This window comes from Taudactylus pleione, unplaced genomic scaffold (genome assembly GCF_031769625.1).
Source record: "Taudactylus pleione unplaced genomic scaffold, aTauple2 ptg000073l, whole genome shotgun sequence".
Lineage (NCBI taxonomy): Eukaryota > Metazoa > Chordata > Amphibia > Anura > Myobatrachidae > Taudactylus > Taudactylus pleione.
The window spans coordinates 2,046,363-2,072,269 of record NW_028284475.1 but is presented as its reverse complement, the minus strand read 5'-3'; the positions used below and the strand labels follow the sequence as shown (position 1 = coordinate 2,072,269).

Genomic DNA, 25,907 nt, shown 5'->3' with positions numbered 1-25,907 from the left:
GCTGCCATAAACCCGACACTGAGGCTGCGATGACTGACACAATATAAGTTTGTTTTGTTATTTTGGAGGGGGGCTGTGAAGGGGATGTCTAGATTATACATTTTCAAAGGCACAGATGTGGATGAGAGAATAGTCTGCATGTTACCCCAGCCATTGTGAGGTATTGTATTTCTGCAGAGTGGAATGTGGGTGTGTGGGGTCAAGTTTCGGACACATTTCTTCACTATATTCATACAGCACAAACTCCCATAGTTTAGTTTTGGAGAAGCAGCTTTCAGATCCCGGCTTTTGTCAGACGCATCTTGTGGTATAGGGGGGCTTACACCGTCCATGGCCTGGCATCAGCTCCACCACTTAGGGACGGCCATCGATGATTCATAATCATTGATGGTTTATGGTCGATGTTGAATGCTTTTGCCATCGATGGGGGATAACCAGATGGTTTTTCTCCATCGATGTCTAAGCATAACCAAATGGTTGTTGTTTTTTTTAAAAGGTGTCGGGGCTCAGAGCATAGCTTCACTCCCAGCACCCGCAAAACCCCGCCCCTAGGTTCTTATTGGCCCATGGGCCAGTCACAAACAGGGATGACTATCGGTTGGTGAAGCCATCGATGGTCAACATTTGAACAGTTTGTAGCCATCGATGGCTGCTTGCTAATTTGCCATCAATGGTAACACTGGCCATCCCTACCACCACTCCAATGTTATTACCCTACAGTTACATGGCTTGCCAATTCTTGAATCGTTAGCACCAGCCATGGTCAATGGTAGGCAAGAATATCCAGTAGGAATGCACCACGCAGCGAGCACCTGTCCTGAGATGGTGTAGGCATGTCTGTGTGGCACCTCAGACTAGGGAGAGCACTGCAGGTTTTAGGCCGATGTCCAATGGTTCCAAGTCCCCGATGGTGATATGTTGAAGTTTATCCACCATCGATGGTTTGCAATCGCCAAGAATTTGCATTTGAACATTCTGCTTTGTACCAGCTCCAAAGGAGAGAGCGACAGCCGGAATCAAACATGTTTGGCGATTACAATCTGATTTTGAGGAATGTCGGTTTGGTATCAATCGTGAGAGGTAACATCGATGTTGAGGCTTGATGTCCCATGCCGACACCAGCCTCTTCACTTCTGGCGATTGTCTAGTTAGGTCGGGTACACATCAGAATAACGTACGAAAGACCCAATGGACGTTTCAACTCCCCTGCATCCCAGAACACACGATATAGAGCGTACAGAATACGCAATCCATACATCATGTCGGCACATTACCTCCTGTACACACTATGCAATCATTGTATAGATCACTGGTAGCTCAGATGAGGTCTTCAGAGATTGGACCAATATATTGTGTGGTCTTCCGGTCACGCGTACAGGCTGAGCGATGTGCACCATATTGCTCCCCTGATGTTCTCATATGACGTGCAGCACATCAGATGTATTAACGATGCACGTGAACGCACACATTACTATGCGATGTGACCGATACTTCGTTCCAATCTGCCTAATGTGCACCCGGCTTTGCAGGACCTCCCGGCATAAAATCCTCCCATCAGGCTGTCACAAGTGTTAAGTACTAATTTTTGAGGTTTCTAAGCAGATATACCCAGTACATACGTTCTCTGCCACCCAGAAACCCTCCCATAAGCCCTGCAGCATCTTGTAAGCCCGCCCAGTCTCCGTCCTTGCTTCCCGGTGACCGGCGGCAGGTAAGTCACTCTAGAGGCTTTTAAACCCCCCGAAATTGATTGATAAGTGTATACGGGCTTTATACTAGCCTGTATACATGTATATTTAATATTTATATAGCAATGTTAAATATAAAGGTGCATAAATATACATGTATACAGGCTAGTATAAAGCCTGTATACACATATCAATCAATTTCGGGAGGCCGGAGCTGTACTTACCCCTCCGCGGTCACCGGGAAGCCAGGACGGAGACTGTTCCCGAGCGCATGACTGAGCATGCACAGGGAACAAACAGAAGGGATTGTTATTGGAATCCAGATAACGCCTTCTGTGACATCGCAGGGACAGCGTGTTACCGCAACCGCAACTTGCTGAATAGCTTCCATATTTGATCATAATTGATAAGATATCGTGACGATGCTGCCCGATAATATTCTGGGCAACATCGTCACTGTTGCTGAACAGACCCCTGTGGTCGCTGAAGATCTCGGACATCGCAGAAGCAGCTTTACATTCGCATACAAACAAGGGCTGTGATATACGTACTGCCCGCTAGGATATCTCTCTAAGCCAAACAAGCATTCGTTAACCTCCTGTCACATGACACAAAAGGAGGTCTTTCCTAGTTCTTAAACACATCAGGGCCTTCTACCTTACCTTGGATAGAGTTACTGAGGACTAATATATATATAATTTCCACTGTAAACTCTCACACAAGACCTCTCCCATCCTGGTCCGCACCATTAAGCCACTGACATATCTTATTGTCCAGTTCAGGGCAGTGAGGATCCCGCACAATAAGCTTCTATAATAATGGTCTAGAGCAGGGGTAATCAACAAGCGGCCCTCTAGCTGCTGTCAAACTACACATCCCAGCATGCCTTGACACAAGTTTCCCATGTCCGAAGAGCAAAACTGAGGCAGAGCATGCTGGGGATGCATAGTTCCAGAGGGACGTCGTGAATATACCTACACCCGGAATCCCGGCTGATGAAATCCTGGCGCCAGAACACCACTACCTCGCCCCCGGAAAACCGACAGTAGTTGACATGCCGATGCAGGAATCCCAAACGGGAGTATAGCGGGCTTGTTAGGTCTTAGCCGCTGGGAGGGGGAGGCTTAGGCATCACGGGAGGGTGGGATAAGGTACCCCCGGGGGTGGGTTAGGCAACACTGGGGGTGTTAGGTTTAGGCACTAACGGGGAGGGTAAGGGTCTGGGGTGGGGAGGGTTAGTGTTAGGATGTAGGAACAGAGGGTTAGGGGGAGGGTTACTATGCTTTCCGGACCCATGTCGGGATCCTGAGCATTGGGATGTCGCTGTTGGTATATTGACAGCGGGCATCCCGACTGCTGGGATTTCATACCCATTCCGTCCCAAGCCAGCTGGAGGGTCACATGTTGAGTAGCCCGGCTCTGGAGCATGTGGGGGTTTCCTGTCCTGACTCAAATAGTCTTCATTTTTTTGTAATCCTATTCAGTCGCCTGTTTGCCCCGATCTCCAAGGTTAATATTCCCGTCTAAGACAGTAAAACTCAAATCAAGCACCAAGGATGGGTTTGAGCAAAGGATGTTGGATTTAACCTCTGTAACAGTAACCTCATCACTACAAAGATTCTGAGCGCAAAACCACAGCGTTTAATATTCACCAGGTCCCTGTTCCCTAATCCTGGCTCCGGGACGTAGAGTAGATAACAGTGGCTTCTTCAAGATGGTGGGAGACGGAGGACGGGAATTTTACACGTTGAATTAATGTGACAACCTTACAGCTGAAGCGCCAGAACAGATACCCATCCGGTGGGTGCAGGGAGGGGGTCTAAGCCACACATATGAAACTTAGCGCTGGTAGTGGACCACTGCGGGTCCCGCTTGTATCACATTCTGCTGCCTGCGACATCTGCCCAGAGATGTAGGGACCGATGTACGCTCATTAATGAGCCATGACGCCATGGGACCCGAGATATAATCTCACCACTGTATACAATTCCTCGCTGCACTGCAAACACTCAGGTCTTTACCCAAAGATCGCAGCGATTAAACTGGAGACTCCCCGCTCATTTAACCCCTTTCCCACCTGCAGATAGTCTCAAAAAATCCGGGAGTGAGGGTTGGTAAGTCGCTGTTTAGGCCATTGCGGCTATGAGGTGGTTAAGGTATGGCAAGCCTCCTAGTTATCCCTGGGAACAATGCTCTTCTCTCCAGCCACAAATCTCATTAACATTCAGCGTTTCTCCGCCGAGGCATTGCCTAGGGAGCAGAGAGGCAGCCGGCCCTCCACTGGGGACCTAGATGAGCCAGCGAGACCATCCCCCTACACACACACACTGATGTACCTGGTACCGACAACTAGCCACAGAGGCCAGTTCCTCCTGACAGATTTCTGCTTTTAGGTAATTCTTATAGAATATATTTTATGAACATTAAAGTGTGATTTAGAAGTCAGAAGCCTTGGATCAGCCAAATCCTAAATGAACCATTTGCTGCAAACTGCAACACCCCATGTGTGTCCCAGCTACCTGCAGTCCTGTCCTGTTCCTGGCACAACCCAAACCAATCCCAGCTACCTGCAGTCCTGTCCTGTTCCTGGCACAACCCAAACCAATCAGATTGAGTGTAAGTGCATATGTACGGTAAATGCTGCAAAAATGCACCCCGTCATTTACACACAGGTGGCAGATTTGTGTGTGTGGAATGAACCAATACCTCCAGGAACTAGTGACAACATGGATCTTTGTGAGTCCCTGACAGAATCTCAAGTGAACGGATTGGCTGCATTTTCCTAAACATAGGGCCAGCACACAAAGGGTCCGACTCGGAGTTGGGAATAAAGCAAGAAAGAGCAAGTAACCGCACCTGGGTTATACCATGTTGTGCTGCAGGGGGGGGGGCAGATGTAGGATATGCACAAAAAGATAGATTTAGGTGGGGCGTGGCCAAACTCAGGGGGTCATTCAGACCCGCTCGCGAGGGAAGTTCGCTCGCAAGCGGGTCGATGTTGTGTGAATGCGCATGCGCACGATGGAGGGAGCTCCGTCGTGCGCATGCGCGAGACCTGGCGAGCGACGAGAAATACGTCGCTCGGGGTCTCGCACCAAAAGAGGCGTGCTGTCGATGGTGACTGACAGCACGCCCCCTTTGGTGGGCCTGCCGGGGGCGTGGCTGCCAGACGGAGGCGTTCCCATCAGTAATGATGTCAATGGGAGTGACTTTGGCTCTGATAGAGCCAAAATCACTCCTGGGCTTGCGGCAGCGAGACCCTACCGCAGGGTCTCGTCGCAAGCCCGATGGTCGCGATGGTCTTTGACCATCGCGACCATCATCATGGACGCTCGCATAAGCTGTGGGTGGTAACCCACAGCTATGCGAGCGTCCAAAAGGCCGCTCCACATTTAAATAGGACGGCCCTGATTCAGAGCGAGCGCTCTGGTCAGAGCGTTCAGCTCTGAATCAGGCCCTCAGATCCAAACTGCAGTGTACAGATAAAGCTGCCAAGCATTTGTCGGCTAAATGCAAAAGCAGCCAGTATTTATACTGCATGCCAAAAAAAATGTATGTGCCCCTTTTGCATTCTAGCATGGTTTTGTCCAGGTGCAGTTTGCTTGCACTTTCCTGCTTTACCCCCATCTTCTCCACTGTGGATGTGCACTGTAGTTACTACCCCCTCACCCACACGCAATGCGAGAAAAAAACATTTGGACGCGTAGGGTAAATAAAATAGCGCAGTTTTCTTTATTTTGCATCCTTTAAAATTGATCCCACAGGAAAATAATTTGACAAGAATTTCAAGAAAGAAAACGGGGGATAATGGGCGATGGTCGGGGTGGGTGAGGTACAGGACGAGGGGGTGGGGGGGACAGAAAGAAGGAAGGGTCATAATTAAGGAAAAAGCATGATGCAGAGAGGATTTGCGCTGTCCAGTCACCACACAAGAGAAAAGATTCGCCATGGTACAGTCCGATCAGCCACAGGTCTGGAAGATGGACGCCTTTAACCCAAGGTCACAGGTCAATCACAAAGGTCACCACACAGCAGCAGATGAACGCCAGGATCGCGCCTCCAGCCCCGGCTGCCAGCGGTAGTTGCAAACTCCTTCTGCCCTTTATTACCGCCGCCACAGACTTACGGACACGGAGCGCTGCAGGTCTTTCATACAGGACACCAAAAACTTTTTTTTATATTTTTTTTTAGCGTGCTGGTTTAAATCTTTTGCAGTTTGACTCATTTTTTTTTAGGTCGTTTTCAAAATCGTCGCCGTGTCTGCTCCCGGAAGCCGCAGCGGCGGCCGCGGCGTAGGAGGGCGTGAAGGTTTTGTGTGTTTCTTTTTATGTTTAGGGTTTGTGTCTTGCCTCCGGCATTCCTGACGTCGGCCCTTCAGCCCATCTCCTTCCACTGTTTGTAGAAATCTAGGACGTTCTTTATCTCGATGCTGGAGCCGGACGCGGCCTGCAGTGCGGACTGACACAATAACCGGGTTACGAAAGAAAGCACCTGACCCCAATATAACAACAGAAAAACCCCCGGCTTCCGCAACGCATGGTTCCTTCCTCCATTTCAAACATATGAGGAAATCTCATTTCATAAGGAGGGAACCCACAGCCTCCGAGCAATGTGCCAAGTTTATATCTCAGTATACACAAAGTATCTGCTGGCCTGACCAAAGCAGATGTGGGAGCGCAGGAGTCTCCTGTGTTTGTATATAATAATACACCCAGCTAAACTCGGACAAATACATACAACTCGCTAGGGAGCGAGCGACAACACAAAGTGCCGCAGTGAGGTCACAGGCTGCGTTATCACGACGGTTGTTTCGGGTGCCTCAACTTTTAAATATAACAAGGTCCCAAATTCCATCTGAAAGTGATAAATGGATGTTTTATAAACTCCTACCCAGATTATGAAGCTTTATATCAGATGATCACACCAGATGCAGACTGTGTAAGGTGGTTATGATCTGGCAGGTGAAACCTTGAGTGACATTGACAACTAGCAAGTAGAACAGGTCCCTTGTTGGCTGGCAACCTTGGTATATGGGCAATGGTCTTTGCTGGTGGTATATACATCCTAAACCAGTGGTGGCGAACCCTGGCACTCCAGCTGCTGTGGGACTACATATCCCAGCATGCCCTGCCAGTGTTTTAGCATTCCCTAATAGCAAAACTCTTGCAGTGCATGCTGGGATATGTAGTCCCACAGCAAATGGCATGCCAGGGTTCGCCACCACTGTCAAACACTCACGGTCCGAGTAGCTGAAGTCTAACGTAAGAAACTATAAAACACCCAATTATCAATTTCACATGAAAATGAAAGCACACGTCTGATTGGTGGCTGGGGGAGACGCTACGATATTCCTGTCTACTAGTTTTCAGAAATGTCCCACTTGTCTTTAAAGAGACAAGACATGACCCGCCGGAAGCCCGGATCTGCCCTGGATTCGGAGCCTGCACCTACCTGCATGGCGGTGGAGAAACATTCCGGATCATCGAGCTGGAAGCCGGTAATAATGGTGACCATTCCGGCGGTTTCCTCCTCATTGCTGCCCTGTGTCACCGTAAGCTGCTTGCAGCTGTCCAGAATCTTATAGAGGTGCCTGCCGGGCGATACAGGACAGCTGAATAACGCTGGGCCATTTAGTTCTACAACAGCTGGAGGGCTATAGATTGGCTAAGTCTGTTCTACAGAACATTGTTTAGCAAACATAGTAACCATAACGGACGAGTGTCCTAAGGCCCAACATCATGAATATACTACACAAACAGCTGGACAGGTCCCACCAACAACGGCCATTATGTTGAACAACGGTGATTCAGGGGTATTTACACTGCGGGGAACCTGGTTCAGTCATTGTCTGCGATCAGCCGGACAGGACAGACTCAGCGGGGAGCCAGGCGGTGGCTTCTTACCAGGCATCAGTGTCCTGCCGCTTCAGTTTGTTCCTCTCAAAACTTTTCCCAGCCTCCTTTTGACAGCGGATATACCTGGAAGGAATGGAGACCAGCGATAACTTAACCCTTTCCAGTGCCAACAAATACCTCCAGCAGTGACCAGGTTACGGGGAGGGGGGGGGCTACTACCTGTTTCCTTTTTTAAACTCTGCCTCCAAGTATCTGATGCCGTCTCGAGCTCCAGGATTCTCCTTCTTCTGGAAGTCTAAGCCGTCTATCACTGGATAACAGAGGCGACAGAAGTGATTGGGGTTAAAACGCAGTATACTGACAAGTTACCTTGACGATTAACTCAGTCACTAAATGGATGTTTGATACGGAACATTTCACACTTAGGCCAAACTGCTTTATACAAAACCATTACATGACTTTTATAAAGGGAAGAACTGCCTGTATGTAGATCCTAACGATAATTCCTGCTCCCCTTCAATTTCAGATTCCTGTGGCAGGGAAACAGCCGATGCGACAGCCAAGGAGAAAGGGGCAGGTGGGTAATCGGAAAATCAATAACTGATTATTTCCCCCCCATCTGATAAGAAATAAAGTCATCAAGCAGGGTCTGAAGTGTCACAAATCCTATTAATGGATATAGTTAACCAGTCAGCCAATATTTATTCAGTAAGAAGTACATTACCGGGGGTTTACCTGTCTGGGGGATGATAATGATGAAGCGCCCGCTGTTTGCCAGCTGTCTGATGATACCCAGATGCTGGCAGAGAGCCTGAGTGTCTGGTATAAGGTACGGAGACATGGCAGACTGAGACTTGGGCTGCTGTAGGGTGCCCTCTAGCTGTGATACCTCCAACTGCAGAGGCAAAAAAAAAAAAGCCAGGTTTAAAGATTTGTTCTGTCGCATCTGGGAAAGGATCTAGCCGTGCGGGAGAACCGATACCTGCCCAATCCTTTCCCAAGTAACCAGCTACAAATTAATTAATAGGCTACATATTGGGCCAGCTCACAGGAAGGCGGCCTGCAGTCTGGTGTAACAAGTGGGTAGATATGAGGGCAGGATAGATGATATGAGAAGGGACTGCTGGCTCTTGTTTCTGTCTGTTATATGGAGATTGTGGGTATATGCTGGCAGCAGGCTAGTTCCAGGCCTGAAATTGCAGGAGGAGGTACAACAGGTTTTACTACAACCCACAAAATAGGACATTTATATGATAGGAGCCTAGTGCGCTGCCATTGGCCCTCTCTGACCTGCTCACACGCACTAACCCAGCCACACTGCAGTGTGTGGTCCTCTGTGTGGCCACTTTATTGGATGATTGGGCCAAAGGACCTGATCTGCGGCCAGTATACAGAGAGGATCGGGGTAACCTCGCCTGGCACTTTATCTCAGACAAGCCAGATGGATGATAGGACAGGCCTGGAATGGGTCAGATCGCGGACTGAGTACCTGAAGCCTTAGCTGCGCCATGTCTCTCATGAGCCGGTTTCTCCGTGTCTCCTCCTGCGCCTGGAAAAAAGAGAGAGAGATGACGACAACTTGGCAGGACCACAGAACAGCAGAGGATCTCCTTTCATTCCCAGCGGAAGTGACCGCGGCTATTATTGTGTGTGCCAGCTGTCGCAGTCTGTCTGACTGAAGCCTCATTCGATGGTAATTCCAATCCCCTCTCCAAGCTGACGAAACAGCAACCCAGCACGCTAGGAGGGCAGTAACCCCCTCACAGCCGGGTGCATCCGCAATGTCACAGCTGAAAACCTTTTTATGGGGCCTGTCATGTCAACCCATTACACTCACATTTCATTACTATGTCTCCGACTGGCAGAGACGGAGACCACAGGCTACCTAACAATGTAAGTGGTACCCGTGTCTGGAGGGGATTAGATGCCAGTTGCATGACGGTTACGAATGCATGTGCTGCCCTCTACAGGCAGTGGATAAAAGGTACAGGACACTGGTATTTGCGGTCACCAGGTCCTCTGAGGTCATTATTCAGGCCGCTTCGGCTACATGAAAGTGGTCTTCATGCATTATGCTCTCTCTCCAGGGCCAGCGGAGAAGGGGCGCTGTAAGGTATTGAGGCAGTCGGCCTGAGAACTAACAAAGTGCAATCTGTTCCTTCCACTAGAAGGCGGGCAGGGAAGAGGCGTTGGGGCGCGAGTGCCACGGGCACCCATTACTTATCGTGCTTGTCGAAGCCAAATGCTCCAGATTTAGCCATGTAAAGTGGCTAAACCCATCTAAACTATTGGGCGCTGCCAAAAAACAGCTACCGATCGCTGGTCCCAGAGATATTTTACGTACCCCCACCACTACCCCCGTGTATATAACAAGAAAAGGGAAATAGCACTTTAGTAAACACACAGCCCAATCCTCTTTTTTTTGAGAGTAGCAGTGCGCTTCCAGCTGATAACAGAGAGCAGTAGCTGACATGCAGCAAATGTAAGTGCAAATAATTCATGTTGGAAAAATGCTACACAGTAATTTTTCTTCACACTGACAACTCAGGAAGAAGATGGAAATCGCCGTCTTATAACCTTACTCCATGTTTATTGCTCGGTGACTATAGGGCAAACTACTGCGGGTGGATCCAAAAATCGCCCATGGCTATGCGCCCTGTAAAGGGGCTCCAGCGGGCAGAATATATATCACTCAGGGCTATAAGGCGGAGGTGCTGCACTCACCATGCGGAACTGAGCCTGGGCCTGGTGTATGGTGTTGTCCTGCTGGGATTCGGCGATGCTGGTGAAGATCCCCAGGTCTGGATTGAATTGCAGGACGTTGCCCTGTAGCCGGGTGAGGAAATGGCCAAAACTGCGAATGTAGCAACTGCGGACGATGGACTGGAAGAGAAGCAAACACGGCATCTAACCATTCAGAGCGGATCCTGATTATAGATCGTTATACAGGGACGTTCCGTCATTAATAGCTAGGAGAATACATGCACCACTTTGCTTCTATAGGTGGAGAACTCCGATAACTGCTCAGTATTACTCCCAAAGCGCCATCCGTCAGCACGGACCCTATCAAAGGACGAAGCAATGGGGTGGAGGCCTCTGGTTCTGACCCTTCCCACCTAAACCATGACACAGAGACCCAAATAGGCAGCAAGCTCTAGGAATGTTTGAGGAGAGGGGGTGGGGAGAGCTGCCCAGTATATGATCTTCCTATACAGTACTCAGGAAAAGCCATTACACCACTATCATTCGGACGCGAAGACGCTAAAGAGTCCCAGCCAGTTACCTCTTCCAGGACAGTAAGCACCGGCCTTTCTTTCTCGAAATTGACCTTGCGGTGCGTGGCCTTCAGTGGCGGCAGGCTCCTCAGGGCCGCGTCCTCCGGTAGCAGCAAGTGGTGCCTCAGGTCCGGCTGTTCTGATTCCGGCAGTATAGTCTGCACTTCGCTGCACAAGGGGGTACCTGAGACACAGGACAGCGACATATAAGATCTCTACACGGGTGTAGAAAGGGGTCACCCAGCTGGGACAGGATTACTGTAACCCCGCGGGTCGATTTTCTTACCGGATTCCTGGATCTTGGCTGCAGACGGCAAGAGATTTAAAAGCACAGACAATCTGTTCCACAGACTCTGGGAACTCTGCAAGACAACCAGGAAACGAGTTAAACCTACTAACAGCAACGCAACACGCAAGTTATTTCCAAAGTCATCCGAAACACTTGGTGGTAACATGATTTCTCATTTGAGCGAGCAGCACCAGGGAGTGGGGGGACGACTAAGGCGCACATCGGCTCCGCTACCTACCTGTGCACACATGATTATTATATCCGTGTTGGTCCTCAGCCAGTCCAGGAAGATCTTGACGCTGGCCAGAAGTCCCTCGCTGGTGATCACCTCCAGCCTCTCCTGGAGACTCCTCTCGTTGTGGCCAGATTTGGCGCTGTCGACGCTTTCCTCCGACTCAGAGATTTCTCCTCCAAAAACAACAAAACGACTGGAGAATTTTAAAACCAATTAAACAAACAGTGAATAAACAATCCAATAAAAGGTCACTGCGGGATCGTACAAAACGGTGAATGCGTTACAGTCTTGCAACCAACGATCTGCTGACAGCTAGAGGATGGCCAAGGGAGTGTACGAAAATAGGCTATTAATTCTGATTTATGCCCAGTTGGGTCAACATTTTATATTTCATCAATGATTTAAGACCTGAATTTAGTTGGCCTTGTCCATCTTCCTTGTTTTTTGTATTTTGCAAGTATAACCCCCTACCCTAAAGCTTAGCGCACACTCCCTGGTAGTATGTAGCTAGACCATAGCTTTCCTACCATCTAACTGAGGTCAGCGGGTTAATCTGAAAAGCTATACTAGGGGACGTGGTCGGGATGCCCGGTAGTCAGTATACCGGCACCGGAATCTCAACAGCAGTCCTGGATTCAGAGTCCCGACCACTGACATCCCGACAATGGGTTATTAGGTTTAGACACTAGAGGGAGAGTTAGGCTGCAGGGTGGGGGGAGGTTATGTACGTCCTCATCGTTACCTTGTTCCATGTTGTTTGGTTTCTCCACGTCTCCATTCATTAGTGGCTCTTTCTCTGTGGAGCTGGGGGCCACCAGTTCCGCTACAGGTTTCACGAAGACATTGGTGAAGGTGGGCGCCAAACGGAAGCAGCGCTTGGTCTGAAACATCTGCGTAGACATGGCTTGGAGGTTGCTGGCCATACTGGCTTCGGTGGTAGTGGGACCTGGGCCGTTTGTAGGTTGCTCCTGGACATCAGTTTTAGGGGCGCTCACGGGCTTTACGTCTATCTTCTCCTCTGAGGACTTGGGAGATTCCTTCAAATTCTTTCCCTCCTCTCCAGCGTCATCCTCGATGTCTTCCAGGTCGGAGCGGGATTCCTGGCTGTTCATATCGGAGTCCGACTCGATGTCAAATGCGGCTTCTTCGTCGCTCTTCTCCGACGCACTCTCAGAGTTGTCGCTTCCCTTAGCCGATCCGTGGCTGGAGTCCGAGTCAAAGCCCTCGCTCAGGTCGCTCTCGTCCACCTTGCGAGCGTGTCTCCTCCTCCTGAGACAGGACAGGCGAGAGTACCTCTGGCTCTTCTTGTTTGTAGGCTTCGCCCGTGGCGGCTTGATGACCTGGTTCATCTCCAGTTCTGCATCTTTCACATCGGAGACCTCCCTGGATTCCGGATCGTCTGCGGAGGACAATCACATGCAAGTGGGAAATGCTACTTTTTAGAAAGAATGGCAAATACACGGGAAAGTCCACCTTTTTACCACCCACCATCCACTATCTAAGTACACTGTCTCTCAGAAGTGATGTTAAGGAGAACATTAAGTTTAACGCAAGTGATGAAGCTGAGGATTTCTTAAAGATCGTCCCACCGGGAACCACAGATGCATTTCGTTGTGGAATAACGTGCAACTTCATCAGATCAGAGTAAGCCGCAACGAAATGTATCAGTTACACGACTTTGGGACTACCACTGGACCTACCTTTACAAAGTCCTCAGCTCATCGATGATTAAGCAACCCCATGACAAGGAACGGTCAGGGGGACTCACCCGGGCAGTCGTTCTGGAAGGCGGGGATGGGGCTCTCCTCCAGCTCAGCCTGCAGTCTTATATTTACATGGTTGACCAGGTGGGAGAACAGGGCCAGGGTGAAAGCGATGGCCGCACTGTACTGCTTGGAATCTGGAAACAAGAGAGTGTTCCACAACCTTAGTCATGTCAGACATAGGCTATTCCCCCAAGCATGGACCATCACACAGTCCTTTATCCCCTCCAGGCATTCTCACCTGCCCGCTTCAAACTATGGACACTCATCAGGCAGATCACCACCATCCGAAAGACCAGCGGGTCGGGCAGAAAGGAGTAGCTGCCCTCATACTCCTCCTCATCCTCGCTGGCCGAGCTCAGGTTGAGGGACGAGGGCAGGTAGAACATGCAGAGGTTGAAGTCCTCCAAGACCGACTGGCAGAGAGAGGTCAGCTCTGAGTCTACTGAGCTGGGTGTGTGGAGCAGAGAATCAGTGTTACCACTCATGACGTATTGGGAGAAGGACACAAGGGTAACTTTTACCGAGCCCCCACTGTTTGCCCAGGATAAATCTCAATATGGTGGGGCCAATATGAAAATCGCTTCAATTGGATTTTCTGCTTTCCCTACCACCAGCCCACTCGCTACGTTGGACATCTATAGCATGCAGTACAAGGATGTAACAAGTCCAGCCAGCACCGTGGACAGGTCACCGCACCACTGAGAGGAGATTTCTGGTCCTCCTGGGACAAACAAAGCAAGAATATTTCTCACTCCCACTGACCTGCTCTTAGGCTGCAGAAGTCTCTGGAGATACATGAAACTGACCAGTAGCCTCTTTATGTCCTTACATCTGTGAAATCAGAACAAGGTTTACAGATCAATGCTTAGGAAAGCCAAACGGTCTCATCCTCCAATCTCGTCTCCATGCTGCCTGGGACAAAGTCTCACCCGGGTTCCCCCTAATTCCACAGCCCTGGGTAAGGATGTACAGTGAAGACAGCACTCTCCTTACCTACGGTCACTACCCATAACCTGCATAAGAAACAACAAAGGGGGCGCTCTCACCTCTTCTTGCCCGGTGACAGTTTGCGGTTCTCGCTCTTCTTCAGCTGGTGATACATTTTTGCCGCCTTGTCGTAGAGTCTTTTCAGGTTGCCGTAAGCCCCTTCAAACGAGACCTCTGACTGGATGCTGCCGGTGGTGGGGGAAAGAGAGATCTGTATGATGGATCAGCAGCATTGACTAAACATACATCTCAGCAAGAGCTAACAATCTAATGCACAAACACTAATACAGAGTCCACACTCAGGGACCTCATTCAGAGCCGCTCGTTCGCTCCGAGTGATGTTCGCACAACTGCGCATGCGTACGGATTGTAATACGCATGCGCGAACCAGTCAGTGCGGTCGAAAATCGTGTGCTCGTAAAATAGCGAATGCCTGCTAATTTGAGTGACAGGATGAGGCGTTTGTGGGTGGTAACAGGGGAAGGTGCTTGAAAACGGGGAGTGGAGATCCGAACGCAGGCGTGCCAAAAGGTCAAAACGGGCGTTTTAAGGGTGTGCATAATTAACAAAGCAGCATCATCGACCACGTCACTTGGTTGTCTTTTAGCCGAACTGCTCGCATGATTGCGGTAGGAAAATGCAACCACAAGAATAGCGAGCAGTTCATACGCCTTTCGATGTACTCGATTAATCTAATAAATAGCGGAGATGACGTATGATGTGAGCGGCCAGCGAGCGTCTTTACAAAATAACGACCGCATGTTTTGTTCGCTCGTTCAGACATAGTGGCGTCAACAGACCGCAAAGAGCGAACGGTCAATTTAAATAGCCAGCCCTTTTTTCTGAACGAGCGAGCGCAAATAGCGTCCGGCTCTGAATCAGGCCCTCAGTGGGAAGAATGAAACACTCTGAAGTGGTACTCCCATGTCTGACAGCGGCCTGTTGTAAATTACTTAGTAGATGACCAGTTAGTTGTCTTCATAGTCTATGTGACTGGTTGGAGTTCACTTGCATACAATTAAAAAAAAGTGTTTTAATTGATTTTGACATGAGTACACTTATCAGATGACACACTATTCCACACTTTGAAACAAAAGCTTCATCATGAAGATCAAAGAATATATATATTTTTTTTTTAACTGGACATTACAATAGTCTGGAATTGACCAGTGGTAACGATTTCCCAATTTTCAAATGAATTCACTTTGTTCCAATATTGTATGAAAATAAAATGTGAAAACGCCTAAATAGGGGGATTACTATACTGTAGCTACAATATGTAAATACTACTCCAGCAGTAAGCAATTAGCTGATAACAAATTTTAATTTGTGAGTGCGTTATAAACCTGATAACTACAGCGCCCTCTGCTGGTATTTAAAAGAATTTCACTTTCAAACAGGTTCCTTTCACAGTAAATAAATGCAGCCCCATTATCCATATTTCCCCAGCATGGCTCCTGAGAACATTGCTTTGGAAGATCCAGCAGTGGATGGCTTCTCGTTGAGTAATACGGTTTTGTTTGGTTGCTATGTGTAACTGACACCGCTATGCTGCCTTGGACAGTCTAGTCTGCACATACATACATCCAGCTCCCTTCTCTGCACATAATTTACACCCCTATCTGACACAAGGGTGCTGCAGGCAAATATTAGCTTAAATACAGGGCTTTATATCAATATGGAATGAGCCACATTCATGGCGGGACAGACAGCAACGCACATCACTCACCAGCGCAGGTAACAGTAAGTGGCCTCCACGTGGTAGTACTTACTCCCAGCTAACGTGCCCAGCTGGTTAAACGGCATCCCTGTCACAGAGAAGGATCACAATGAGTGACACAGGCCAGGTCATTAAGGCAGCCTTATACAAGCTCTAATTATAATATTCCCAATAACACGTAAAGGTTTCCATACCTTTGCAGAACTGATGATGGCTGGCATTTGCAATTAGATTTGCTGAGCAGTTCAAACCTATTATGAATTATCTAGTGTTCCTTCTAGCACCCTGACCTGTCACAACCTGTGTCGTTCCTCTTTCCTGCCTGTCACTCTCCGCTCTGGTGCTTCTAGCACACTCGTCTGTATCTCAGCAGTTTGTTGCACCGGAGCAGAGAGTGACACCCCAGGCAGGACAGAGGAACTGCACGGGGTGTGACAGGTGCAGGGTGCTAGAATGAAGACTTATCTTTTAACCAATTTCTGGCTCAAACAGTGCAATGTCATGCAATGGAGAAAAATCAGCCCCCGCAATCACAACTTAAGCGGAGATATTTTCAGTCCTGGAAAGTTTTTAATGCTATGATCAGCTCCCTGGTATAAGACAACCCCCAGGTTAAATTTGGGAATCCCTTTAATTAACTCCTGTAAGGCCTATAAACTATATTTGGCACACTGCACGCACAGTTAAGGAGCGGTGTAACGAGCCAATAAATCTTGCAAGGCTTCAAGCGTAGACAACGCTGCAATTAAATTACCTGGAAACAGAGCGTGAAATAAGCATTTACCATATGATGGGGCTGGCCGATATGGTGGACTCTCTCACTACCGGTTATCATGGATCTGTGCTGAGCCAAGTAATGTTGACCATAGCTACGCATGAATACCGGCACACGATAGGTACTCACCGATCTGAGGGACAACCGTCAAAGCCTGGCAGTAAAATCTCTCGGCTAACTTCTCCGTGTCCACCAGCGCCAGTTCATTCTGGTACCGAGCTGCAAAAAGATTAGTAATGTAAGCTCCGGTGTCGGACAGCACAGATGCTCGAGGAGAGACACCGAAGGGACAAACTCTCCTATAGGAAGCTTACTGAATCACAAACACATAACATCTCTATCCTGAGATTACGCCGAATGCGTAAAGTACTGGTCAAACGCAGAAATACCGGTGATCGCCAGGGGGGAAACAAACATGGCTTGACCTGTGGAACGGAGGCAACCCGGGGAAGGAAGGGGGTACTTATTTTATCAGGAAGCGGGGAAAGAACCGGGGTTAATCGGGACAGTTATAGCAGTCATCTGCATAATAAGATGAACGCAGAGCTTATGACGCCAAACGTCATTATTACTGTATACTATTATTAAAAATAGCAACAAGATCTGTTTCATCTTTCGTACAAGGAAAAAAATATAATTCACTTTTTTAAAAAGGGAACCAATCACCAGAAGTGATTTACGTTCAAAATTATTTTTCCTCCTAATAAGATAGGAAGGCGCCATCTGAGAATTACATTTCCTTCCTCTCTGCGGCACTGAGAATTATGGTGGCGTACAGCGGTTGCTGGGGTCTCTGTGACCGCTCCATTCATTGTGGGGAGAAAAACAACCTACATGAAACTCATTTTTATCAATGTTGTCAGACGTGCGGTTCCTCAGTGGTGATTGCAATGTCAATACTGTGTATAATAGAGCCTATTGTTCCAGTAGGACAGATAATAACGAGCAGAAATCTGGATCTCTGGTCTGGTTCAACGAAAAGAAGCGAGTGCTGACACAGCCGCCCTCAGGCTCTCTCTATCACAGACTGCAGTCACTGCGTTACATGACAGACACAACCAAACGCCTCTCAGGGGCAGTGATCACTCATACCCAGATCCCCCAGGTATACCAGACATCTGTGGCACGCCATCTGCGCCCATTCCATCTCTTTGGCAGAGGCAGAGACCAGCTTCTTGCAGCCTGTGAGGGGGATATAAAGCAGAACTGCAGTCAGTGTGAGATCTATCCAGCTCCCCAGCCTCATTTCTCCTCCCAGCATAAACACCAACGCATCTCGTACCCACACGGCCCCTCAGCAGCAGATCCTTTCAAGTAACAGCCCCCCCCACCCCTTACATAAGGTTCCAAGCACCACCCAACACACAAATCCCCCCCTAACGTCAGAATACACATTGCCCGTTCTATAAGCGGCATAGAGATATCGGGTCACTGACCGATGAGGGGGTCGGTGACGTGGGTCCAGTCTATGCAGCACTGCAGCTCCAGCTGGTAGTGGGACTGAATGTAGAGTAAAAGATGCTGGTAAAAGCCCACGCCGGCAATCAGGTGGGTGCGATAGGCGCATTCCAGGGCGCTGCGGCTGTGGATGTGCTGTGTGCGGAGATAACAGGAGACTCGTATAACCAATGTATTACCGATCATGGCTGCTCTAATAATGCGACATACATAGCATGCAATCTATTTCTCCTGTGCGCTTATAAAGTGCGGCTCGTCATATCTTTGCCTAAATATCTGCTGCAATCCACCATGAAATGGTGCCTCTCATCGCGCCCATGAGGAGGTAGGAGGCGCACACCTACCTTCTTGTTGGTTTTGATGAGCTGGATGACTTCATAATAGACCTTCCGCCACAGAACTTCCTCGGCTTTCCGGCCATATTCCACGGGGTGTAAGAACATAAGCTTGACGCACAGCTCCCGCAGCCTGCGTGGGGGAGGGGGGGACAAACACCATAGGTAACACACTAGTAACACTGACTCCAATACACTAAAGCTACTGCTGCAGCGCAACTTTCCAGCTTAGTCCCAATGTCTCCTGTGCCCGCTGCATCAATGGGATCAGTAATGAGCATCCAACTCCATCATTATCACATATTTAACACTAAGGATTGCTAGAAAGGTTTATTCTGTGTGAAGGTATCCCCCTGAAGGCTAGCATTAGCTGATAGGGGAAAGGGAGCCAATGGGTGGTCCCCCTGCAGTACGGGTAAGGGGTGGGAACAGGACACAGGGATTACGTTAACTCGCAAACTGGTTAAACGGCAAATTTAGGCTTTAATCTCTCCCTCGTTGTTTCACCAGCTGTACATTGGATCTGTACTCTGACTGGCTGGTCGTGGGAAACGCAATGGCCCATTGGGCTGCTCTGTAGCGAGTGTACCCAGAAATCTCCGCTTCAGTCACGGGGTGGCGCCGTATTTGCACATGTGCCCCTAGGACATTGCTGTATACTCTCCCTTTACTTCCTAAATCAATTCATTTGGGATGAAATTAAGATTAAAACATATTTTGGCTGTCAGACTTCTGAATGATACTTTTGTTTTGAGAATGTAACAAATTGTTTGTACCACAATACAATCTGGACTGTGCGAATTTCATGTTGCACGTCCACCGGCTAAATGGTCATTATACGCATTGGTAGTTTATTACCTACAGATGATGTATTTCATATACAGGTGTGTCTGACATGAGTCTTCCCAAATCAGCGTGACCAATAGCTACTACCCTCCGTCTGTGCGTACCCCAATACCCCTGCTCACATCAGGCCACAGCCCAATCCCCGCCAATCTCAGGTCTCTGCCTCTCACTCATCTCCTAACACTCTGTGCTGCTGTGAGCGTGCCGATGATCTGATTGGCTACTGGAATATCTCTGCCGACCCCCAGCCAGATATCAAGCGATTTCAAAACAGGTGCTCTGCCCAAGACGAACACTACGTGTGTGATATAACATTGTACCTCAATTATTTCCTAACATTTCATTACACAGACCTTAGATACTCCTGAAGTGTCAAGTAATGAGCTCCCCAGCTGAGGCCATCAAAGGCGATGTACAGCCTCCGCTCAGCACCGCCAAACCCATCCCTCCCCGTAGAGGCCGGGCTACAGGCGGCATCCTAATCACATGGTGCGAACCATAGCACGCATTCAGCAGAACGGACGAGAGAAGGTCCACGTACTTGTTGCGTAAACTGATATTCTCAGGCTTAAACACTTCTTGATAAGCCGTCTTGTTGGAAATGATGAGATCCAGCCGGTGCACAGTCTCCACCACAGCCCTGGTATACAGAACAGAAAGACATCCATAATGTACAAGACATGGTCAGCACAGATCTGCCACTGGGACCTCAACAACTGAGGAGCTGCAGGTAGCAGGACACTGGATCAGGGGCAGGCAACATGTGGCTCTCAAGCTGCTGTCAGATATTAGCCGATACATCAAGCTAAAACTGTGCCAGGGCATGCTGGGATGTGTAGTTCTACAGCCCCTGGCACGCCACTGGTTGCCTACCCCTGGTCTAGACGATGGTTAGTTCAAAACTTGGCATCACATTTACCTTTCAGTAATAGCGGAAAGCGTTTATTCACAGTCTGGATCACTTTCCCACAATTATATTTATCCCTCTGTTGTTCTTGACGGACGCGTCACATATTAATCAGAGGGTGAGCCTGAGCCTTTAGTGAGCTCACATGATATACTGTATTATCTAAGACGCAGCCTTTGAACGCTCCGCTCAGCGGCAGAGCTGCCAAAATCTCCTAGTGACGAGAAGCAGAACGGTCCTGTCCTCCCGGGACTTAGAGTCTGCACAGCAGACAGATCCTATTAATAGTGCGGTGATAAAACTGATTCATTGGTGTACAGGTCTGGTACGTACGATGCACAGCGGCGGACACGTGAAGTGGCTGGGTGCCACGCTGACAACGGAACGAGGCCTATCCGGAAGTACCCTGACAACCTGGGTGATCCAATCATTGAATAGACCTGGCGGGGTGATGATCAACTGGACCGGCCCACTTTATGTGCGTGACTGGGTGCAGGGAAGCGGTGGGCCACAGAGGCAACCCTTGTACCCACGGTAGTTACACCACTGATCGCATGGGGTTATAGGCAAGGACAAGGTAACCAAAGGCTGCAGGTGTACTTCAGTGTTCAACCCGGGAAACACCGGGTATCGCAGCTAGTATGAAATAACTGTTAGAATAAGGGGTAAAGTGGAGATGTTGCCATAGCAACCAATCAGATTCTAGCTATTATCTTCTAGAACAGGCACGTCAGACAGGCATCATGCGGCCCGAATAAACATTGTACACTATATATATAATCCACACCGCTGCCACCTGTCGCTCTCGAGGGGCTCTGCACAAGGGCCACTACTCGGGGGGGCTCTGCACAAGGGCCACTACTCGGGGGGGCTCTGCACAAGGGCCACTACTCGGGGGGGCTCTGCACAAGGGCCACTACTCGGGGGGGCTCTGCACAAGGGCCACTACTCGGGGGGGCTCTGCACAAGGGCCACTACTCGGGGGGGCTCTGCACAAGGGCCACTACTCGGGGGGGCTCTGCACAAGGGCCACTACTCGGGGGGGCTCTGCACAAGGGCCACTACTCGGGGGGGCTCTGCACAAGGGCCACTACTCGGGGGGGCTCTGCACAAGGGCCACTACTCGGGGGGGCTCTGCACAAGGGCCACTACTCGGGGGGGCTCTGCACAAGGGCCACTACTCGGGGGGGCTCTGCACAAGGGCCACTACTCGGGGGGGCTCTGCACAAAGGCCACTACTCGGGGGGGCTCTGCACAAGGGCCACTACTCGGGGGGGCTCTGCACAAGGGCCACTACTATGGACATTACTGGGGGCACAACATAAGGGGCATTACTGGAGGCACAACATAAGGGGCATTACTGGGGGCACAACACAATGGGCACCACTAGAGCACTGCACAAGGGGCATTACTGGAGGCACTACATAAGGAGCATTACTGGGGGCACTGCATAAGTGGCAGTACTTGGGGCACTACTAGGGGCACAACATAAGGGGCATTACTGGGGCACTGCATAATGGGCACCACCAGAGCACTGCACAAGGGGCATTGCATAATGGGCACAAATTCATGGGGCATTGCATAAGGGGCACTGCATTGGTTTTCATTAATAATAAACCTTTCAAAATTGCATATAAGACAGTTTTGTTGCGGCCCAGGCACTCTTACGACCTTGAATATTCGGCCCGGTTGGTATTTGGAGTCTGACATGCCTGTTCTACAAGGTGCTAGATAAATGTTAAGTAGATTCTGATTGGTTGCTATAGGCAACATATCCACTTCTAAAAACTCTCACTTTAGTAAATATACCCCTAAATATCTCCACCATGCTCTAATTCACAACTCTGCAGCAGCCTGCCACGTGTGTGGGGAGGAACTTATCACATCTCAGAGCAGACACAGAGTGACTGACAGGCTTGGAAACTTGTTGCACAGAAAAACACAGTGTGGATTGTTTGATTCACAGACACAGGTGGGATCGGTGAAGTCACACAATGTAAAACACAGGATCAGCTCTTTTACTGTCCTGAAATCCTCCCGGGACACTGCCTAAAGACCATTCAGCTGCATAAAGGACAAGGGAGGCAATAGCAAACCACTCCAGTGGTTCCCAAACTGTGCGCTGTGGCACCCTGGGGTGCCTCGGGACACTTGCAGGGGTGCCTGAGGTTGGTGGTCCAGCACCAAATCAAATTAAATATGGTCAATATATTGTAAATAGGTGGACAAACCTAAGGGGAAACCTGTCACCACCACATAACTGACCCTGAGGATGACAGGGGAGCACAATTTACTTCACATTACTACATTTCTTTCTGAATTTCTCAATAACAAATGTTTGGCTTAGGGGTGCAGCGAAAGCAAGGCTGATACTCTAGGGCGCCGTGGTTCAAACAAGTTTGGGAACCACTGAGTTACTCTGTAAGGAGGCCGCTGTGATCCATCACATCGAGGAACAGATTTTACTTCCATAGTTCATGACTAAAAATGTAACCTGTAGCTCTGCAAAGTATTATGGGAGACAACACAACGGCAGATGTAACCACAGCCATGGTTATTACTACTCTCATTCACTCACTACTTTACATTTCCAGTGCAGACAGCAGGATCATCTTATTAGCTTAATGTCAGGATTTCATTTTATTTTAATAAAGCAACTAATAAGAAATACACAAAGTATCTCCACCACCTATTCACATGTCCCCCCCCCCCCTCATCTCAGTGCTCAGGTCACCCCCCCTCTGCTCAGTGCTCAGGTAACCCCCCCTCTGCTCAGTGCTCAGCTCACCCCCCCTCTGCTCAGTGCTCAGCTCACTCCCCCCCCTCTGCTCAGTGCTCCGGGTACCCCCCTCTGCTCAGTGCTCAGGTCACCCCCCCTCTGCTCAGTGCTCAGCTCACCCCCCCTCTGCTCAGTGCTCAGGTCACCCCCCCTCTGCTCAGGTCACCCCCCCTCTGCTCAGGTCACCCCCCCTCTGCTCAGGTCACCCCCCCTCTGCTCAGGTCACCCCCCCTCTGCTCAGGTCACCCCCCTCTGCTCAGGTCACCCCCCCTCTGCTCAGGTCACCCCCCCTCTGCTCAGGTCACCCCCCCTCTGCTCAGGTCACCCCCCCTCTGCTCAGGTCACCCCCCCTCTGCTCAGGTCACCCCCACTCTGCTCAGTGCTCATGTCACCCCCCCCCTCTGCTCAGTGCTCAGGTCACCCCCCCCTCTGCTCAGTGCTCAGGTCACCCCCCCCTCTGCTCAGTGCTCAGGTCACCCCCCCTCTGCTCAGGTCACCCCCCTTCTGCTCAGTGCTCAGGAACCCCCCCCTGCTCAGTGCTCAGGTCACCCCCCTCTGCTCAGGTCACCCCCCCCCCCTCTGCTCAGTGCTCAGGTCACCACCCCCTCTGCTCAGGTCACCCCCCCCCTCTGCTCAGTGCTCAGGTCACCCCCCCTCTGCTCAGGTCACCCCCCCCCCTCTGCTCAGTGCTCAGGTCACCCCCCCCCCTCTGCTCAGTGCTCAGGTCACCCCCGCCCTCTGCTCAGTGCTCAGGTCACCCCCCCTTTGCTCAGTGCTCAGGTCACCCCCCCCTCTGCTCAGTGCTCAGGTCACCCCCCCCTCTGCTCAGTGCTCAGGTCACCCCCCCCTCTGCTCAGTGCTCAGGTCACCCCCCCCCTCTGCTCAGTGCTCAGGTCACCCCCCCCCTCTGCTCAGTGCTCAGGTCACCCCCCCTCTGCTCAGTGCTCAGGAACCCCCCCCTGCTCAGTGCTCAGGTCACCCCCCTCTGCTCAGGTCACCTCCCCCCCTCTGCTCAGTGCTCAGGTCACCACCCCCTCTGCTCAGGTCACCCCCCCCCTCTGCTCAGTGCTCAGGTCACCCCCCCTCTGCTCAGGTCACCCCCCCTCTGCTCAGGTCACCCCCCCTCTGCTCAGTGCTCAGGAACCCCCCCCTGCTCAGTGCTCAGGTCACCCCCCTCTGCTCAGGTCACCCCCCCCCCCCTCTGCTCAGTGCTCAGGTCACCACCCCCTCTGCTCAGGTCACCCCCCCCCTCTGCTCAGTGCTCAGGTCACCCCCCCCCCCCCTCTGCTCAGTGCTCAGGTCACCCCCCCCCTCTGCTCAGTGCTCAGGTCACCCCCGCCCTCTGCTCAGTGCTCAGGTCACCCCCCCTTTGCTCAGTGCTCAGGTCACCCCCCCTCTGCTCAGTGCTCAGGTCACCCCCCCCTCTGCTCAGTGCTCAGGTCACCCCCCCCTCTGCTCAGGTCACCCCCCCTCTGCTCAGTGCTCAGGAACCCCCCCCTGCTCAGTGCTCAGGTCACCCCCCTCTGCTCAGGTCACCCCCCCCCCTCTGCTCAGTGCTCAGGTCACCACCCCCTCTCCTCAGGTCACCCCCCCCCCTCTGCTCAGTGCTCAGGTCACCCCCCCCCCCCTGCTCAGTGCTCAGGTCACCCCCCCCCCCCCCTCTGCTCAGTGCTCAGGTCACCCCCGCCCTCTGCTCAGTGCTCAGGTCACCCCCCCCTCTGCTCAGTGCTCAGGTCACCCCCCCCTCTGCTCAGTGCTCAGGTCACCCCCCCCTCTGCTCAGTGCTCAGGTCACCCCCCCCCTCTGCTCAGTGCTCAGGTCACCCCCCCTCTGCTCAGGTCACCCCCCCACCCTCTGCTCAGGTCACCCCCCCCTGCTCAGGTCACCCCCCCACCCTCTGCTCAGGTCACAGGTCACCCCCCCCTCTGCTCAGTGCCCCCAACGCGCTCTGCGTCCCCTCCTCACAATGATCCCAGTGTCAGCCGTGCCCCTTGTTACCGTATCCTCATGTCATGTTCTCTACAGTATCCCCAGATACATCTGCTAATGTCCCATGTCCCCCTGATCCTGCCCCATCCCCTTACAGAGTCCCCCCGAATCATGCCCCGTCCCCCCCCACAGAGCCGCCCGGATCTTGCCCCTTACAGTCCCCGGGTTGCTGCCCCGTCCCCAACACAGGACCCCCTCTCAATGTCCCCGGCAGGAGGCCGCTCTCACCGGTACAGACGCTTGATGTGTAGCACCTTGGCCTCGGGCTCCCCGTCAGCGGCTCCCTGGCTCATTACTGCGGTTAACGGGGATCCACAGAGACCACCGCCGCCATGTCCGTCACCCGGAAGTACCGCGAGAGCCGGGAGGACTGCGGGGGTGGGCGGGGCAAAGGGAGAATGTCATCTGAGTAGGCGTGACCGGGGCGGAGCCTAGTGGCGTCACCAAATAGAAACGCAGGGAAAGTATCAACGGCATACCACCCTATACCATCACTAACCCCTGCCACCCTATACCGTCACTAACCCCTGCCACCCTATACCGTCACTAACCCCTGCCACCCTATACCGTCACTAACCCCTGCCACCCTATACCGTCACTAACTCCTGCCACCCTATACTGTCACTAACCCCTGCCACCCTATACCATCACTAACCCCTGCCACCCTATACCGTCACTAACCCCTGCCACCCTATACCGTCACTAACTCCTGCCACCCTATACCGTCACTAACCCCTGCCACCCTATACCGTCACTAACCCCTGCCACCCTATACCGTCACTAACCCCTGCCACCCTATACTGTCACTAACCCCTGCCACCCTATACCATCACTAACCCCTGCCACCCTATACCGTCACTAACCCCTGCCACCCTATACCGTCACTAACCCCTGCCACCCTATACCGTCACTAACTCCTGCCACCCTATACCGTCACTAACTCCTGCCACCCTATACTGTCACTAACTCCTGCCACCATACACACTACACTGTGCCACCCTAT

General features: G+C 51.0%; 1 protein-coding gene across 1 annotated transcript; it reads right to left on the bottom strand.

The window, feature by feature from the left end:
• Positions 1 to 5,397: 5,397 nt before the first annotated feature.
• On the bottom strand, positions 5,398 to 25,274 carry SMG5 (SMG5 nonsense mediated mRNA decay factor). Its single transcript, XM_088467564.1, has 22 exons — positions 25,133 to 25,274; positions 19,771 to 19,869; positions 18,393 to 18,516; positions 18,027 to 18,183; positions 17,683 to 17,772; positions 16,720 to 16,809; positions 15,825 to 15,903; positions 14,155 to 14,280; positions 13,871 to 13,939; positions 13,347 to 13,555; positions 13,111 to 13,242; positions 12,085 to 12,741; positions 11,346 to 11,515; positions 11,105 to 11,180; positions 10,827 to 11,002; positions 10,268 to 10,426; positions 9,033 to 9,092; positions 8,279 to 8,438; positions 7,763 to 7,853; positions 7,592 to 7,666; positions 7,140 to 7,278; positions 5,398 to 6,146 (listed from the first exon to the last, which is right to left on the bottom strand). The coding sequence occupies exons 1-22, from the start codon at positions 25,195 to 25,197 to the stop codon at positions 6,063 to 6,065; spliced, it is 3,087 nt and encodes a 1,028-aa protein (XP_088323690.1). The 5' UTR covers positions 25,198 to 25,274; the 3' UTR covers positions 5,398 to 6,062.
• Positions 25,275 to 25,907: the final 633 nt, after the last annotated feature.